Raw genomic sequence first — 16,878 nt, forward strand, 5'->3', positions numbered from 1 at the left:
TAATTAATCGAAGGTTACAACAAGATTTATAGTTGAAGTACAAGTAACTTTGAAATACAATAATACTAACGACTTGGAGAGTTGAATCCTTAGCGCAATCATCGTCGGGGCAGCTTTCGAGCACGAGGAGGTATTTTCTGAGTAGCTCGAAGAAGCGGAACTTGTTCAGAATGTTGATATTAAGATCCTGGTTGAAAGCTGCTTTTATAGGCTGTTTTGGGCGCCTACAACCACTCCGAGCACCTAGACCATGTGGTTCGACTAACCGAAGCGTTCCACATTAGCTTAAAGATAATTTTGGGTTCCAAGCGCACGGACCAGCTTTTTTTAGCCCCTTATTTTCTACAAAATAAAGTTAGTCCAGGCAAAAAATAATATATATAATATGAAATTTGACAGTCTCTGACTGTCCGGTTCTGACTTTGAGTTTTGTCGAAACTCTAGATCCAACCGACGCCTAGTATTCCCTCTTCGGGGAACGCGTCCTCACCTACTCCTCTCAAGAGAAGTTACTTGTTGCCAGACCGATCTTCCAGACCGACTGGACTTTTATTCAACGCCCTAGGCTTCCGGTCTTCATGCTGGGCGTCCACTCCATGACCTATCCAGACTTCCACCTGGTCCGCGACCATTAGGATTTCAACCTAGAGTCCCCGACTCTAGGATTTTGCCTGAAGCGCTCGACCCGCCAAGACTTTCTGCCTAAAGTTACCTCCCCCTAGGGCCTAGAGTTACCGCCCCCTAGAGTTTTCCACCTATCTAACCGTAGCTAGGAATTTTCATCACATAGGGTTACCACCCCTTAGGACCTAGGGTTATCACCCCCTAGGGTTTTCCACCTGCCTAGAATCCACTAGGACTTTTGCCTAAAAAACACTTAGGACTTTTCCTACAAGCTCAATCAACCTTGTTAGATCACAAGACAACTTAACTTTGGATCCTTTGACATAATCAAAACTCAGGTTCGATCGTCTATTGCTCCCTACACCAACAACATCCTTTGATACAAATGCACTAGAATAGGAAAAGGCAAGATAGTTTTTCACCGCTCTTCTCTGTTTATATAAGATAATGATACTATCATCACATAGATATAAACATTATTCTACATCATCTCGTCTATTGACTACTCTCTTCGTCTGACTTCAACGTTGGAGAGATCTCATCAAGATTCACGTTAGCTCCCTTCTAACTTTCTTCTTGTGAGAGCAGAACATCAACTATCAGGAGGTCATCCTAATCCCAGTGTGACAGTTCACCTCTTTCTCAGTGTTGACCCATTGTTCTACAAGTGCCATTGATTTGTCCAAGCTCTCCGCTTGTCATCAATCTTATGATTGTAAATGAATTGAACGTTCATGAACAAGTTTGGTGTTCGACTTGATAAAAATTTATTTATGTTTATTCAATATATACAAGATCAATTAAATGAACAAGCATGAACAATTCACTTAACTAAATGAATAAGTTTGAACACATATGTGTTCAACTTATTAATATTCATAAATAATGTTCGTGAATAATATTCATGAATCATGTTCATCAATAAAACTATTATTAACTTGCTAAATAAATAAAGAAACTTTTAAAACGAACCAATAAATTTATATTATCAAGCTCAATAATTAATCAAATAATTAACTTAACATGTAAAAATTTCAAACAATCAAATAAGGTTAAATTAAGAGCTCAATAACATCTAAACAAACTAAGTTCAAACTCATACAAATTAAGTCAAATTGAATAATCATTTAATGGCTTGATTCATTTTGAACTCGGCTTGACTCAATTATCTTATCAAATAAGTTTGAATATCTTAAAATTTAGCTTAACTTGTTTATAGCCCTAATCAATCCATCTCGATCAATATTGATTCATTTTTTAAAATGTTTTAAGAATGCAATTTAATAATTCTCCCATAATCTATTTTAGTTATCAATAATTACTAGAGCGAGGTCCTCTAACTTTTCATCAAAACTTAATCGTTAGTGGGAGGAGAAGAGGATAGGAAGCTTCTCTTTAATTACCACGTGATGACTACATTTCAAGTTGTAGTAGATTTGTCTTAAATATATGGTTGTGCTGGCGTTATTCAATTTTCGATGGTTAATTCGCGTTCATGCTTCTAGAAGGTCTATTTCAAGTGGGCTGCATTTATTAACAATAACGTATCAAATCACACACTTAAATTTCAATTTCAAAACTTAGAAACATATGTTTAATTTTATTATTTACTAAACACATATTTATTTTCTAAAATATAAAAAGAGTATTTTAGAAAATAAATATCAAATCAAATGCAAATACATAAAAGATGAGAAAGGGTGCATCTAGAAAGTCTATTTCAAACTGACAGCATTTATTTTCGTCTGCCGGGAGAAATTGACCGAACAAAATTCATAGGGGGTTTACCGGCGGACGTTGAGAACTGTAATTTTCAAAAAAGCTTACCATAATTTCATTTTTCTGAGACGCTCTTAATTTCAAAAATGTTTTTCCACCTTTCAATTCTAAATTAAAGTAAAATTTCAATTTTTTTAATTAATTTTAAGAATCATATTTTTATTTTTATTTTTATTTTATGAGTCGTAAAACTAAAAATTAATATTCTAAACTATGAGGATCAAATACAATGTTTTTGTTTTGTTTTGTTTTTTTATAACAACTTCCGCGTTTCTTCCAACAAGTTGTCAATTTTTAAATAATGGAATCGCTATAAATAATCATCCATCTCCTTGTTGCTTCACATCTCATCCTCTTCTTCTCCGCTCAGCTCTTCCTCCTCATCGCCTTCTTGCTCTTTCTCTTCTTTGTTCAAGGCTACTTCGACCCAAAGCTATCTATGGGTTACTTCAGGGAAGCCACCGGCATTAAAGGCCCCAGCGGATTCGGATCCGGCGCCACCGCCGAGCAGATCACCCAAGGCATTGACGCCTCCCGTCTCACCGTCATCATCACCGGTTTGCCCTCCGTCCCTTCGGTTATCTTTTCTTAATCTTCCGCATTCCATCCCTAAATTTTGAGGAGTTGGTCATGAGAAATGATTACTAGTTTAAACAGATAGCTTTTGTGAAAGTTTTATGTTTGCTGCAAGGATCTGAGTTTTTTATTTTTTTTTTCACACCAGATCTTGTTTCCGGAAATAAAAAATCGATCTTGATGCACAAAATACCATCTTGAACATAAACTTCAGCATTTATGAGATTCTTCTTGAAATCCAGGTGGAAGCAGTGGTATTGGAGCCGAGACTGCGAGGGTGTTGGCCCTCCGAGGAGCCCATGTCATCATCGGCGCAAGGAACTTAGAAGCTGCCAACAATGTGAAACAAAGCATTCTACAGGGCATCCCATCTGCTAGAATTGACATCATACAGATTGATGTTAGCTCACTCAGATCTGTCAGAACCTTCGCCGACAAATTCCTTGCAATGGATCTGCCTCTCAATGTCTTGATGTGAGTAGCTGCATGGATCTCCCGCTCTGTGTTACATGGCCTGTCAATCTTTTGTGCTAAATTTCACATATCCAATTTGTTTTCAGTAACAACGCTGGTATCATGTACTGCCCGTTCCAGCTCTCCGAGGATGGTGTGGAGATGCAGTTTGCCACTAATCATCTTGGTGTGGCTCTTCACACTTCCCAGATCAGCTTTTCTTCCTCCCAAGTATTCATCAGGATTTTGAGTTTAACATGGTCCTTCCAATTTCAGGTCACTTTTTGTTGACAAATCTTCTCCTCGAGAAAATGAAAACCACAGCGGCGAGGACGGGGATTGAAGGCCGCATCGTGAATCTATCCTCGGTAGCTCATATTGGACCTTATAGGGAAGGAATCAAGTTCGATAAACTCAATGACAAGAAGGCGTAAGTGAAAACTAGCAGTCAGGCATATGGATTATCATGACTACAAGATTTTAGTGCTCTCTTCCATTCAATCAATTGATGGTTTCCATCTGGTTTAATTTCCAGATACGATGATAAATCGGCATATGGGCAGTCCAAATTGGCAAACATCTTGCACTCCAATGAGCTCGCCCGGCGCTTGAAGGTACTACTAATGGTCTAGAACAGATGTAGCTTGTAAAAAGAGAGAAGAAATTTATCTCATAGCATATATATACAAATTCATGATTAACAGGCAGAAGGTGCAAATGTCACAGCAAATTCTGTTCATCCCGGTCTGGTTAGGACAAACTTGGGAAAACATTCTCCCGTCTTCATGGGTATGCTACTTAAACTTTCAAATTCATTGCTGATCTACTACTCCATAGTGATTCTCTTTGAACTCAGATTTCAAATTTGTTGCTTTTCCTTTCAGCTGTGTTGAAAACTGTCACCTGCGTCCTGTGGAAGAACATACCTCAGGTACGTCAAACTTGCTGAATAACCTTGTATACTTCAGAATATGTTCCCACAATGGTTGAGCACCAACACTCTGCGTCTTCACAATTACAGGGAGCAGCAACCTCATGTTATGTGGCGGTGCATCCTAGCCTGAAGGGCGTGAGTGGTAAGTACTTCGCCGACTCGAACGAGGAAAAGCCGAGCGACATGGCCAGGGATGCAGCGTTAGCAGCGAAGCTTTGGGACTTCAGCGAGCAACTTGTGAATTCAAAATAAGAGAGACGAGTGTTGTTTGATTCCTACGGTTTTATGCGGCTATTACTCCTCTTCGTAGTTGTTTTCTAGCTGTGTGGCTTGAGAATATGTATTGTTATTGTTGTTTGCAAAATAAAGCCTGTGCTGCTATATTTTAAATATGAAACGAAGTGACCTGATAGTTTGAAGCAATCCTTACTACTTTCCTTTTCCCTTCAATTTCTCCGTGAAAAAAGTGGTCTACCTGCAACTTAATTCGTTTGAAATTCCACTTCTAAGAATTAATTTTCCCATACGGACGCTGCTCTGGACTTATCTGAGTTAGGCATAATGGCTGACCAGATTTTTGTGAAAATAAGTTTGCAGTTGGATCAAAATCTCAATTTGATACTTAGATTATGCTCCATCAATCTCGATGGAGTTCCTGATGGAAGTTAGTCATCAGTGTAAATCTAAATCCGGTCCATTATCACGAATAGTATTCGTTCAAGCACCATAGTGTGTCGTTGGAGAAAAGTAAACTTTTATTGCTCTTACCATCGCACCGTGCTCCGCGGGCGGCGACGGAGTTCCTGATGAATCGTCAAAGTGTTTTATCGGAAAATGAAGTATTGCTAAAGAGACGTTTCTCCTGTTGCCATTCCTCTTTGCATATAAATTACAATTATTTTTATATAGTAAAGTAGTTGATTGGTATCATCAATTAGGGATAAGATTTTTAATGTTTTTTAATAATTTAGGTAACTAAGCTTATCCTCTTATTTATTTTTTAAAGTATTTTGTCCCTGTATTTAATGATACGGATAAGCTTTAATTTCCAATGCCAAAAAAAAACAACAAAAAATCACTTGATGTGGTAAGACTAGTCAAATCTTATAGAATAATATTTACTTATTGTGATGGCATATATCGATCGACCGAGTCAACCCCTCAAATCTAGCTCTTAATTTAAAGGTCAAATTTAGCACAACCAATCCCTTTGCCAAATGCTATATTACGTTTCATACTTTTACTTTTCAATATGACTGCAATTTTTTAAAAAGCTATATCAATACACTCATTGTTGAATAAGTGAATGGAGAAAAAAATAAAAGAGAAAAAAAAATATATTATGAATGAGACTTTAATTCTATATTAAAAAGTTTCAAGGTAATTTTGTTGATTTATATTGATTCACATATATTGAGGACATGAACAAATGCATGGGGAGAGGTTTTCTCTCACGCGTGGTGTGCAGAGGGTGCAAATCTAGGATTCGGATTGTACTAAACCAAGTTAACTCGTGTGCGCACACGAATACCAAACCGGTCGAGGCAAAATTTGCTCAAGCGACCGAATAATAATGAGTGAAACGGTGATTACATTAAATTTGAGATTAATGTAAAATAAAACCGATCGAATAATAATGAGTGAAACGGTGGTCGTTTCATTGCTCGGCTAATAATATGACCATTAAGATCATCAACTCTGGCCATTGATCCAGACTCCTATATAAGGAGGCTCCGATCATAGGCAGAGAAAAACACAACAAACAAAGCAATCTGTTGGAGGATCAGTGGTCGGCTTGAAGGGAGGGTTGGATAGACGGCACCCCCAAATCGTTAGCTTCCTACTCTATTGTTAGCTTGTGCAGCGGAATACAAATACAAACAAACAAGCTAAACTAAATACAAGACAAAGAAAGGAAATGCAAATTAAACCGCTAACATGTTCGATGTAACGTGGTTCGGAGATGATGCTCCTACTCCACGACGTGTCCGTAAGGTGGACGATCCCTCAATCCGTCGGTGGATTAGTCCCCGGAAACTCCGGCTAGCTCAACCTCCATGTGGGTGGAGAAACCTCACCACAACACTTACCAACAACACTTGGACACAGGGAACCTTGAGCACTTTGGTGACTACTAATTAGGCTTTAACCAAGTCTAATTTCGTCACCTTGGCCGGCCATACCAAGCTCCTTCTTATAGAGCTTAGAACAAATCAGAACCTGATTTGCCCGTTACCAGTCGACTGGTCCTTGCACCAGTCGACTGGTGCCAGCCCAACGGCTCTTTCAACGGCTATGCTACAGTGCATCAGTCGACTGATCCATCACCAGTCGACTGCTACAGTGCGCTACAGTACTGCTACAGTACGCTACAACAACTTCTACAGTGCGACTACAGTAAAACCCTAAAACTATGATTTTACTCCGAGTACAATCTCTCATGCACTCGTACCCTCACGACTCATTTGACTCTTCTTTTGCAGCCTTGACCTTTTGCCTTCAAGCTTACTTCCTTTGGCTCTCGTCCCTCGGATGCATCCAAGCCCGCGGCTCGTCCCCAATGCCATCCTTCGCGTATGCCTCGAAGTTGCTTCCCTCGGCCCTTGTCCTCACTGCCTTGTCCACGGTCCCTCGGATGCTCCATCCTTCACCAGACCCGAAGCCGTCAACATGAGTCACATGTGTCACCTGCAGTCCTGCACAACTCAAGTACACATATCAAATAACAAGGGTAAACCTAACTTAAACCCTTTGCCCAAACACCAAAACACAGGGTCCCACGAACCATTGGGATTGCTCCAACAATCTCCCCCTTTTTGGTGTTTGGCAATACGTTTAAGTTAGGGAAAACAAATAGCAAAACAATATGCTAAAACAAATGTACTTACGATGCCAAGGCTACACACTTGGACTTACACCGCCAAATAGACTTACATTGCCAAGGCTACACACTTGGCAACCGCCGAAACAATGCACCAAGCATTGGAACCTATCACAAGGCTCCCCTACACCTAAGCTCCCCATTGAGCTAGGATTTTCCCACAGGGCTTTTTAAGAACCTATCCCAAGGCTCCCCCTACTCAAAGGCACTTTCAGGTTTTCCCAACTAAACCTTACTTCTCCCCCTTTGCCTAACATCCAAAAAGTTCTCCAACAATATCCCAATTGTTGAAAACTTGTCATCTAAATTGACCCTAAACTCATGTATTAATCCCCTTTGGATCCCATACATCTAAGCAAGTTGACATGGTCACAAACCAATGCTGAAAACAATTTCAGACCGGTATCAGTCGACTGCCCTAAGTGCCAGTCGACTGTCCCCTTCGACACAACTTTACAGAACCATTCTGTGGTCGAAATATACTGTTACCAGTCGACTGGTGTCAGTACCAGTCGACTACCCTCGTCAAAATGAGCTTACAGAGACATTCTGTGCTCAAAAATACTGTTACCAGTCGACTGGTATCTGTATCAGTCGACTGGTACCTTATTTCTGAAAAAATCAGCCTTTTCAGGCCAACTTCAGAAATACACCAGAAATTCCCTAGACCTCCAAAAATCCTAAAATTTTGTGGAGAGGTCTATTGTACCCTTGTCTACTTGGGAAAAATACATTACAAAATGTATCTATCACCAATCCCAAGATTGACACAAAATCCAAAACTAGCTAAATGGTTCAATTGAACCTCGACCTAAAGTCCTAGTTTTGGCTTCTTCTTGATGTATTTGCCCATACCAACCCACAATGCATCCCTAGCATTGGTTTATATGGCATCTATACATCCAAAACCATTTATCATGTTATATTAACCCAAATGTCATATTTCTTGCATGAAACACAAACTATGTGTGCCAAATCCCTAGGTTTGAGACTCAAGTCTGTCTTCAAACCATTTGGCACACTCCATGGCTTCTCTAGACTCCCAAGTAATACCCACCTGAAATCCATTGACCATGGGTCCCAATTTGACTCTTTGAGCTCCCCCTAGAGCTCTTAACCTTAGCCATCTTCTTAGATGCTTTCTCCATTATGGCTAAACCACAGTGCTGCACCTTGGACACATCATCCTTGTCATAATCATATGCAACCCTAGCTTATTTCTTCTCATTGGCTTTAGATGACTCTCCCTTGCCCTTATCATGTGCCACCCTAACACATGGTCTCCTTTTGGCCTTGGAGGGACTAGATCGGTATCCCAAACTCGATCTATCATTGTTGGGTCTTTGACTACCCAACATCATATTTAATCCCTTAGATCCAACACAATCCACTTTTCTTCCTCCTCCTCTGTCGTGCATCTCCTACTCGGAGTGTCCGTGGTAGCATTCGGGTACCACTGGTGCTTGGTCAGATTCACGGTCGGTCGTTATATCCTAGGAAACAGACAATTCTTGTAAGCCTCGAAGCACAACCGGAGATAGGCGAATCTGTTTCAAGGAAACTGCGATTCGCATGCCTCAGTCAGCTCGCCCGGTCGGTCTCTTTATCAGACCGACAGACTTCTCTGCCCGCTCGGGATCTTCGCCCGGCTTGCCAGCTTGACCTGTCTACTTCACTCGATCTATCTGCTCGACCCGGCCGGCCTCTTTGATAGCCCGACCTGTCTGTCATCCGGTCTGTCTGCTCGACCCGGCCGGCCTCTTTGACAGCCCGACCTGTCTCTCACCCGGTCTGTCTGCTCGACCCGGCCGACCTCTCTAACAGCTCGACCTGTCTGTCGCCCGATCTATCTGCTCGACCTAGGCCACCTCTCTGACAGCCCGACCTGTCTGCATTGCTCGGTCAGTCTACTCGACCGCTCGACTTTAAATCCTGATCAGTCGATCTACCTGCTCTGCTGATCTTCCTGCACAAACTGTCTGCTCGGCTGACCTGCCTGTCCTGCCGCTCAGTCCGCTCTATCAACCCGGTGTAACCTGCCTTCATCACTTGCTAGAAACTAGCCCCTGCTGACAGCCTGAGATTATTAGATCAGGTCATCTCAGCTGTAAGTTAAATTTAATTCGAGTATTTAAATTCAACTAATATCCTGTATATCTTCGATATTTGTGTCCAATAGTAATCTCATATTAACGCTAAGTACTTCCTATTTTATTTTTTACTCGATCATGTGACCTTGAAATTATACACGATAATAATTTTATCATTTCAAGGAGAAAAATGAATTATTGCAAAAGGAGGCGTATCTCCTATTGCTAATCCTATTTGCATTTAGATCACAATATTTTTATATAGAAAAGTAGTTGATTGATACCATCAATTAGGGATAAGATCCTCAATTTTTTTAATAATTTAGATGTTTAAACTTCATCCTCCAATTAATTCTGAAACTAAATGATTTTTCTCTCATTCATTTGCCGAATAAATCTAGAGCCTAATTTATAATTTCATCACTACATGACACATCAGTTCCTTTCTCATTTATTTAATGATAATGATAGGCCTCAATTTTCAATACCAAAAAAAAAAAACTTAAATCGCTCGATGTGGCTAAGACGTCGTAGTCAAATCTTATACATTAATATTGACGTATTGTGATGAAATATCTTGATCAACCGAGTCAGACCCTCAAATCTAGCTCTTAATTTCAAAGTCAAATTTTGGACAACCAATCCATTTGCTAAATGCTATATTACGTTTCATGCTTTTACTTTTCAAATGTGGCTGCAATTTTTTATAAAGAAAAAATAATATTCGTACTACAGAAAATTAAATATCTGAATATCGCTTTCTAATTGACAGACTGTTTCAAATAAAAATTCAATATTTTGAAAGAAACAGTGTCAGGTATTTTAATGTAACTGGAACGTGACCTAGTCACATGAACACTGTTAAGAGTTGAATTGGGATGAAGACAAATTAGAAAGTTATATGAAGGTAGCAGGATAAGCATGAATGCTACCATTCCGTGACCAGTGACCAGTGACCAGTGACCATTGACCATTGACCATTGACCCAAGCAATAATCGATGTATTTTAATCAAATCATACCGTTTTATCTCTATAAAATAAAATATTTTTTTTTATCATCAAATTTTGTTTACATAGACGAAAATGCCACTGTTTTTGTCTTCTAATGCTAAAGTTTGAGCTTTCAAACTTTAAAATAACAACGCAAACATTTTCCTAACTTTCACTTTTTAAATCAAAATTGCATGAGATATCGAATCAACTTCGAATGATAGACTAGAAAGACTTTGTATATGCAAGAGTATAAAGAATTTAAATTTGGACATTGGTTGAATTTAGTTTACAAAAATAATCCTCGTTGTAGGATATGCGTCATTTTTACGGTAGTAGATTTTTATTTTTTTATCTTTTTTTACTGTAACACCATCCCGTTAAATTTAAAATATTAAGTGTATTATAACAATTATGACTATATACATGTTATAATATTAAATCTCTATTATAGTAATTATGGACTCATAGCTATTGTAATATGATTGATTAAAATAATGATCACATTATAATAACTATGGATCCATAGTTGTTACAATACAAACTTAATATTATAGTAGCTCGTACTTGCAACAATATAAGCAAACAAATCATGACCATATTTTAGCAGCTACGAATTTGTAATTACTACAACATAAGTAAACAAATCATAAATACATTGTAGCAGTTACAATTTTGTAACTACAAGATAGACTTAATATTGTAGCAGTTACAGTTCTGTAGTTACTACAACATAGACTTAACATTATAACAACTACTAGTCCGTAGCTACTATAACACAGACTTACATCATTGCAGTTATGACAAACATAGACTTAATATTTAAATCTAACTGGGTAATTGCTATAGTAAGAAAAAAAAATTACTATTATGATAAATCATGCATAGTCGCACAACGTGAGTTGTCTAGTGTATAATCTCTCTCTCTCTCTCTCTCTCTCTCTATATATATATATATATATATACACACACACACAACACACAATTTATACTAACGATCTAATTTAGGTTTTGATGAATGACAAGTGAGTTAAGTTAGATGTTGTTGTGATCTAAGTGCTTTAGTAAGTGTGCAGAGTTGATAGGTCTGGAGGACCTGACACCAGGCTAAAACCCAGCTAGGTCCATGGGACCGGATAGCTAGTGCGAAGTCCAGATAGGTCAACGAGCCGACTTGATATTGTTGGATCGTGAAGAGTCGATAGAGGGGAGTGAATATCGATTCAAAATTAACGAACACGCAGCAGAAAAAAGTAAAGTAAAGAGAGATGACACAAGTAATTTTTACTTGGTTCGAAGCCTGTGTCAATTCCTACTCCAAGGCCCGCACACAAGGGTACTTTCGGTGGGCAATCACTAATAATCCGAAATGAGAATTACAACGAAAGTACAGGAATTATTAGAAAAAAAAGCCGACAATTATGAAAACTAAAACAGAGAGAAAAAGAAACTTGTCGGTGAGCTTTTGGTAGCATCGCAGGAGCACTGAAGATCTGATTGTCGATTGTTGTCAGAGCTCCCGCCTTTGACCCTCCTTATATAGGAGGCTCGGGGCGCCTGGAACCTTCAGGGTGCCTCGACCATGACGTAGTCGACCCAACCAGGAGGCTCCACTTGGCGACGATGCGAAGATGATAGAATTTGCCTCCGGGCGCCTGGGTACCTCCTGGGTGCCCGGACCCAAGTTTTCCACAGACTCCTTTCTGCAAGAAAAACTTTAGTCCGAGGCAATTATACCCTGCAACACAGATTCTTATCACAGTTTTATAGATAAGAAAAATAGTGATTAGATTCTGTCTCTCCGAGACCGGAATCTAGTCAAGATCTCGAGTTAGAGTTCCGAGATGGCTCTATGCCGGATCGGCGCCTAAGTTCCCTTCCCGGGAACGCGTCCTCACAGTCACTCCCCTCCAGTGACTTACCTCCACTTACCTGTCAGACGTCCGGTCAACCCTTCGACCCGTCTGGACTTCGTGCCAGCTATCCGGTCAACCTGTCGACCTAGCTGGACTTCGTGCCAAACGTTCAGTCAGCCTGTCGATCCATTTGGACTTTGTGCCAGCTATCCGGTCGGCCCGTCGACCTAGCTGGGTTTCATGCCAGACATTCGGTCAGCCCGTCGACCTGTCCGGGCTTCTCCTGCACACTCAATCAGAGTGTTAGATCAACAACAAAACTAACTTAACCTATTTTGTCATTCATCAAAACCTGGGTTCAACCATTAGTGCTAACCGCACCAACAATCTCCCCCTTTTTGATGGAATGACAACTTGGTTAAGTTAGTGTAAAATGCAAGTTAAAACAAGCATTGACAGGTTTTTAAGTTAGTTTTTATTTCAAATTTATTTTAGCTAACCTAACCACCTAACCCTCCCCCTTTGGCATTCATCAAACACAAACATATTAAAAACACAAAAAAAAATTCAATAAAGAATATGGACAATTGAAAAAAAATAAGTCAGATTGACTCGGGGGAGTTAAATAATTAGAAATTTTGCTTTAAAAAGTATCTCTTATCCTTTTCAAAATGGCTAAGTTATAAGAAAGATAACTTAGAAAGAGTAATTTTTAATAACTTTTTCAAAATAGCTAAGTTTTGAAAAATGACTAAGTTAGAAAGATAACTAATTTAGTAACATATCTTAATAGTAAGTTTGCAGATTAATTTTCAAAAGATAATTATTACAATCATAAATTTATAAAAGCTAATTTTTTAAGTATAAGTTAAAAAAAAATCTAAAAATTCAAATATAAGTTTATATGTTCTAAAATTTTCAAAATAAACTTGAACTTGAAACATTTTTAAAAGATAATTTTACAAAAGTAAAATTTTCAAAAAACAGGTAAAATTCAAAAATCTAATTTGTTAAGTTTGTGAAATCTAATTTGCAAAACTAAGTTTCTATTTTCTTAAATTAATTTTCAACATTAAGTTTGAAAAATCATAGTTTCAAGAACTAAGTTTATAACATACAAAAAAAAAATTAATATAAAACTTGGTTTTACAAAGGTTAGGTTTCTAAAACATTTTTAGAAGAATATTTTCCAAAACCTAATTTCAAGAAAATATTTAAAAAAAAGTGTGAAAATAATTATTGCTCCCCCTCAACCTGACATTGTTAAATCTGTCTAACCAGTTAGCTACTCACTGACTATTAGAGGATAGCAGCTTTCACTTGGTTAGTCAAGTTAAGTCTAAGCATCAGTTAGTGTTTAATTAAACTGAATGACTTAATTTGATTAATGTCTGTTTAGCATTTAATGCCCAGACTTACATCGATGCACTGACATAAGCATCTTAAGTCCAGGCAATCTGCCTATGCATCTCACCCCTTTCTATGTTTGGCAATCACAAACAAGGGAATCCTAGGGTGTTGGTGAGATGCTCAAATACTAGCCCTAGGGGAACATGATTTCTAAAAAAAATTTCTAGTCTAAGGCTAAAACTGTTTTGAAATTCTAAAAATAGGAAATTTTGAAAACATAAAAATATTTTACCTTAGAATTTGAAAGTGCTTATTTTTGAAAATAATTTTAAAATTCCTAATCTATTAGGCACAACAGACTAAATCATTTTCAAAGTTAATATACACCTAAGTAAATGTAGTCCAGAATATCATAACTCAAAGTCAAAGTCAAGGTACAATGATCATGATGAAATGCACATAGTGGTCGGGATGTCTATCAAGATGAGGAGGAGGGGTGTGATCCGGGTGGTCCGGCTCTGAAAGAACGGAACATCTCGATCAGCTCAGTGTGACGAGCCCGGGCATCCTCGCGGGAATTGGATAGATCACGTCGAAGGTCTGAAATATCCTGTCTCACGTCGCGTCTCAGGTCGGAGACCTCCTGTCGAAGACTCGTCATGGATAGCTCGAGTCTAGTAACTCGATCGCCTAGAGTGTGATGTGCAGGACGAGGTGCTCGGCCTGGAGGTGGAGGTGGTACCGGAGCCGAAGCATCCTCGCCGAATAGCGCAACCATAAACTCATCATGCTCTGCCGCCTCCTAGGCATCTCGGTCTGGCCGGTGTTGTGGCCCCCTCTGCCAAGACATGACGCCATCATCATCATCTATGTGGGCACCTGCTAATGAGAAACTCCTAGGTCCTATGACATTAAACTCAGTCATGGCCCGAACATTACCTCGGGTGACGTCAATATGTAGGTGGGCGAAATATGTCGTCAGAATATGACAATACGACATATGAACTCGAGCGCTGGTGGCATATCCAGCTGCGTAGATAATGGTCTGAAATATATGTAGACTAATATCTATATCTAATCTATGGGAAAGTGCGTACAAAAGAAAGGAATGGAATAGACGCATCATCGCTATGTCCCGAGTGGATAGTGGTAATATGCAGTAAACTAAGACCCTATAGATGTTGGTTGCTACTCGAAAAACCTAATGGTTCCACTGTACAAAATTTTATACAAAGGTCTGAACCTTTTCCTAGCTACCATGTGTTCTTTTAAATTAAACTTGGATCGTCTGCGGAACTTAACACATTTGATCCTAAGTTTAATTTATTTGTTCTTTTAGGTTTAGACTTGGATCTCCTGCAGAACTTAACACTTTCGATCCAAATCACCTAGGTTATTAATTCTATTAAATATTAATTTCCAAAATTGGCTTCCAGTACTGACGTGGCGAGGCACATGGCCTTCTTGGATATGGGAGCAACCACCACCGACTAGACAAAGCCTTTTAAGGAAAGCTAATATTTAATTTCCTTAAATAACTTTAGGTCAACCAAAAAGAACAATCAAATCACAAGGAAAAGAAAAAAACAAAAGAACACAACATCGAAAACAAATTCGAAATACTAGAATCGCATGCCTCTTGTATTTGGTATTTTTACAAAGAAATAAAACTAGCATGATGCGGAAAAACATTACTAGTTATACCTTTCTTTTTGAAGACAAAGATCTCTTGATCTTCTACCGTATTCCTCTTCTAACCTCGGACGTTGTGTGGGCAACGATCTTCCGAGATGAGAACCACCTTTCCACCTTCCTTCTTTCTTCTAGATTTCGGCCACCACCAATGCTCCAAGGGATGCTAGAGACGAGGCTTGCTTTCTCTTCTTCTTCTCCTTCCTTGATTCGGCCATAAACAAGAGCTCCACCATGAAGATAGGTTTCGGCCAACAAGAGGAGAGGAGAGAAATAGGGCCGTCCACCAAAACCAAAGAAGAGAAAGAGGAAAAGAATAGAGGTTGTTCCTCATGAAGGCACCCCAACCCCCTCTTTTATATTCCTTAGCTTTGGTAAATAAGGAAATTTAATTACAATAAAATTTTCTTAACTTTCTTTGACATGAATTAATTAAGAAAAATTAAACAAAATTTCTTAAAACTCCATGTCTTGGCCGGCCACATCAACAAGGGCAAACAAAGCAATTTCAATCAACAATTAAAATTCCTTATTTGTCTTCGGAAATTTTAAAAAATAAAATTCCCCTTTAAAATCACTTCATGGTTGATAAAAAGAAATTTCTATAATTTTAATTTTTCAACATGTGAATAATTTACAAAGAGAAAAAATAAAATATCTTTCCTATCTACAAATAAGGAAAGAGATCTAATCTCTTTTCTTAATCTTTTGTAAAAGAGATATTTTAATTTTAATTCTCTCCAATAAATTATATCTTCCACATAAGAAAAATTCAAAATTAAAATTCTTTTAAATTTAATGGGGGCCGACCACCCATGAATCAAGGCTTGGCCGGCCCTAGCTTGAACCACAAGCTAGCTTGGCCGACCCCTACATCATGGGTACGAAGGTGGGTATAGGTGGGTAGAATGCTCTATAAATAAGAGGTTACGATAGAGACCGAGAGGAGGAATTGGTTTTGGTCTCCCGATAAAATTAAGCATCCCGTGTTCGCCCCGAACACACAACTTAATTTTAAAAATAATAATTCATTCCACTAGAGAATTATTATTGAACTACCGCACCAATCCCAAATTACATTTTTGGGCTCCTTCTTATTATGAGTGTGTTAGTCTCCCTGTGTTTAAGATGTCAAATGTCCACTAATTAAGTGAGTTACTGACAACTCATTTAATTAATATCTTAATCCAAGAATAGTACCACTCAACCTTATCGTCATGTCGGACTAAGTCCACCTGCAGGGTTTAACATGACAATCCTTATGAGCTCCTCTTGGGGACATTCTCAACCTAGATCACTAGGACACAGTTTCCTTCTATAATCAACAACACACACTATAAGTGATATCATTTCCCAACTTATCGGGCTTATTGATTTATCGAACTAAATCTCACCCATTGATAAATTAAAGAAATAAATATCAAATATATGTGCTTGTTATTATATTAGGATTAAGAGCACACACTTCCATAATAACTGAGGTTTTTGTTCCTTCATAAAGTCAGTATAAAAGGAACGACCTTAAATGGTCCTACTCAATACACTCTAAGTGTACTAGTGTAATTATATAGTTAAGATAAACTAATACCTAATTACATTCCTTTCCATCTTGGTCGTGAGTTACTGTTTATAATTTATAAGGAACCGATAAC

The 16,878-nt window shown here is 38.4% G+C and overlaps 1 protein-coding gene across 1 annotated transcript; it reads left to right on the forward strand.

The window, feature by feature from the left end:
* Positions 1-2,735: 2,735 nt before the first annotated feature.
* On the forward strand, positions 2,736-4,789 carry LOC122051874 (short-chain dehydrogenase TIC 32 B, chloroplastic-like). Its single transcript, XM_042613187.1, has 8 exons — positions 2,736-2,960; positions 3,222-3,453; positions 3,540-3,619; positions 3,709-3,862; positions 3,968-4,046; positions 4,137-4,221; positions 4,317-4,363; positions 4,454-4,789. Exons 1-8 carry the CDS (start codon positions 2,843-2,845, stop codon positions 4,616-4,618), a joined length of 960 nt encoding a protein of 319 aa, XP_042469121.1. The 5' UTR covers positions 2,736-2,842; the 3' UTR covers positions 4,619-4,789.
* The last annotated feature ends 12,089 nt before the right edge of the window (positions 4,790-16,878 follow it).

The sequence above is a fragment of the Zingiber officinale genome, chromosome 3A (genome assembly GCF_018446385.1).
Source record: "Zingiber officinale cultivar Zhangliang chromosome 3A, Zo_v1.1, whole genome shotgun sequence".
NCBI lineage: Eukaryota > Viridiplantae > Streptophyta > Magnoliopsida > Zingiberales > Zingiberaceae > Zingiber > Zingiber officinale.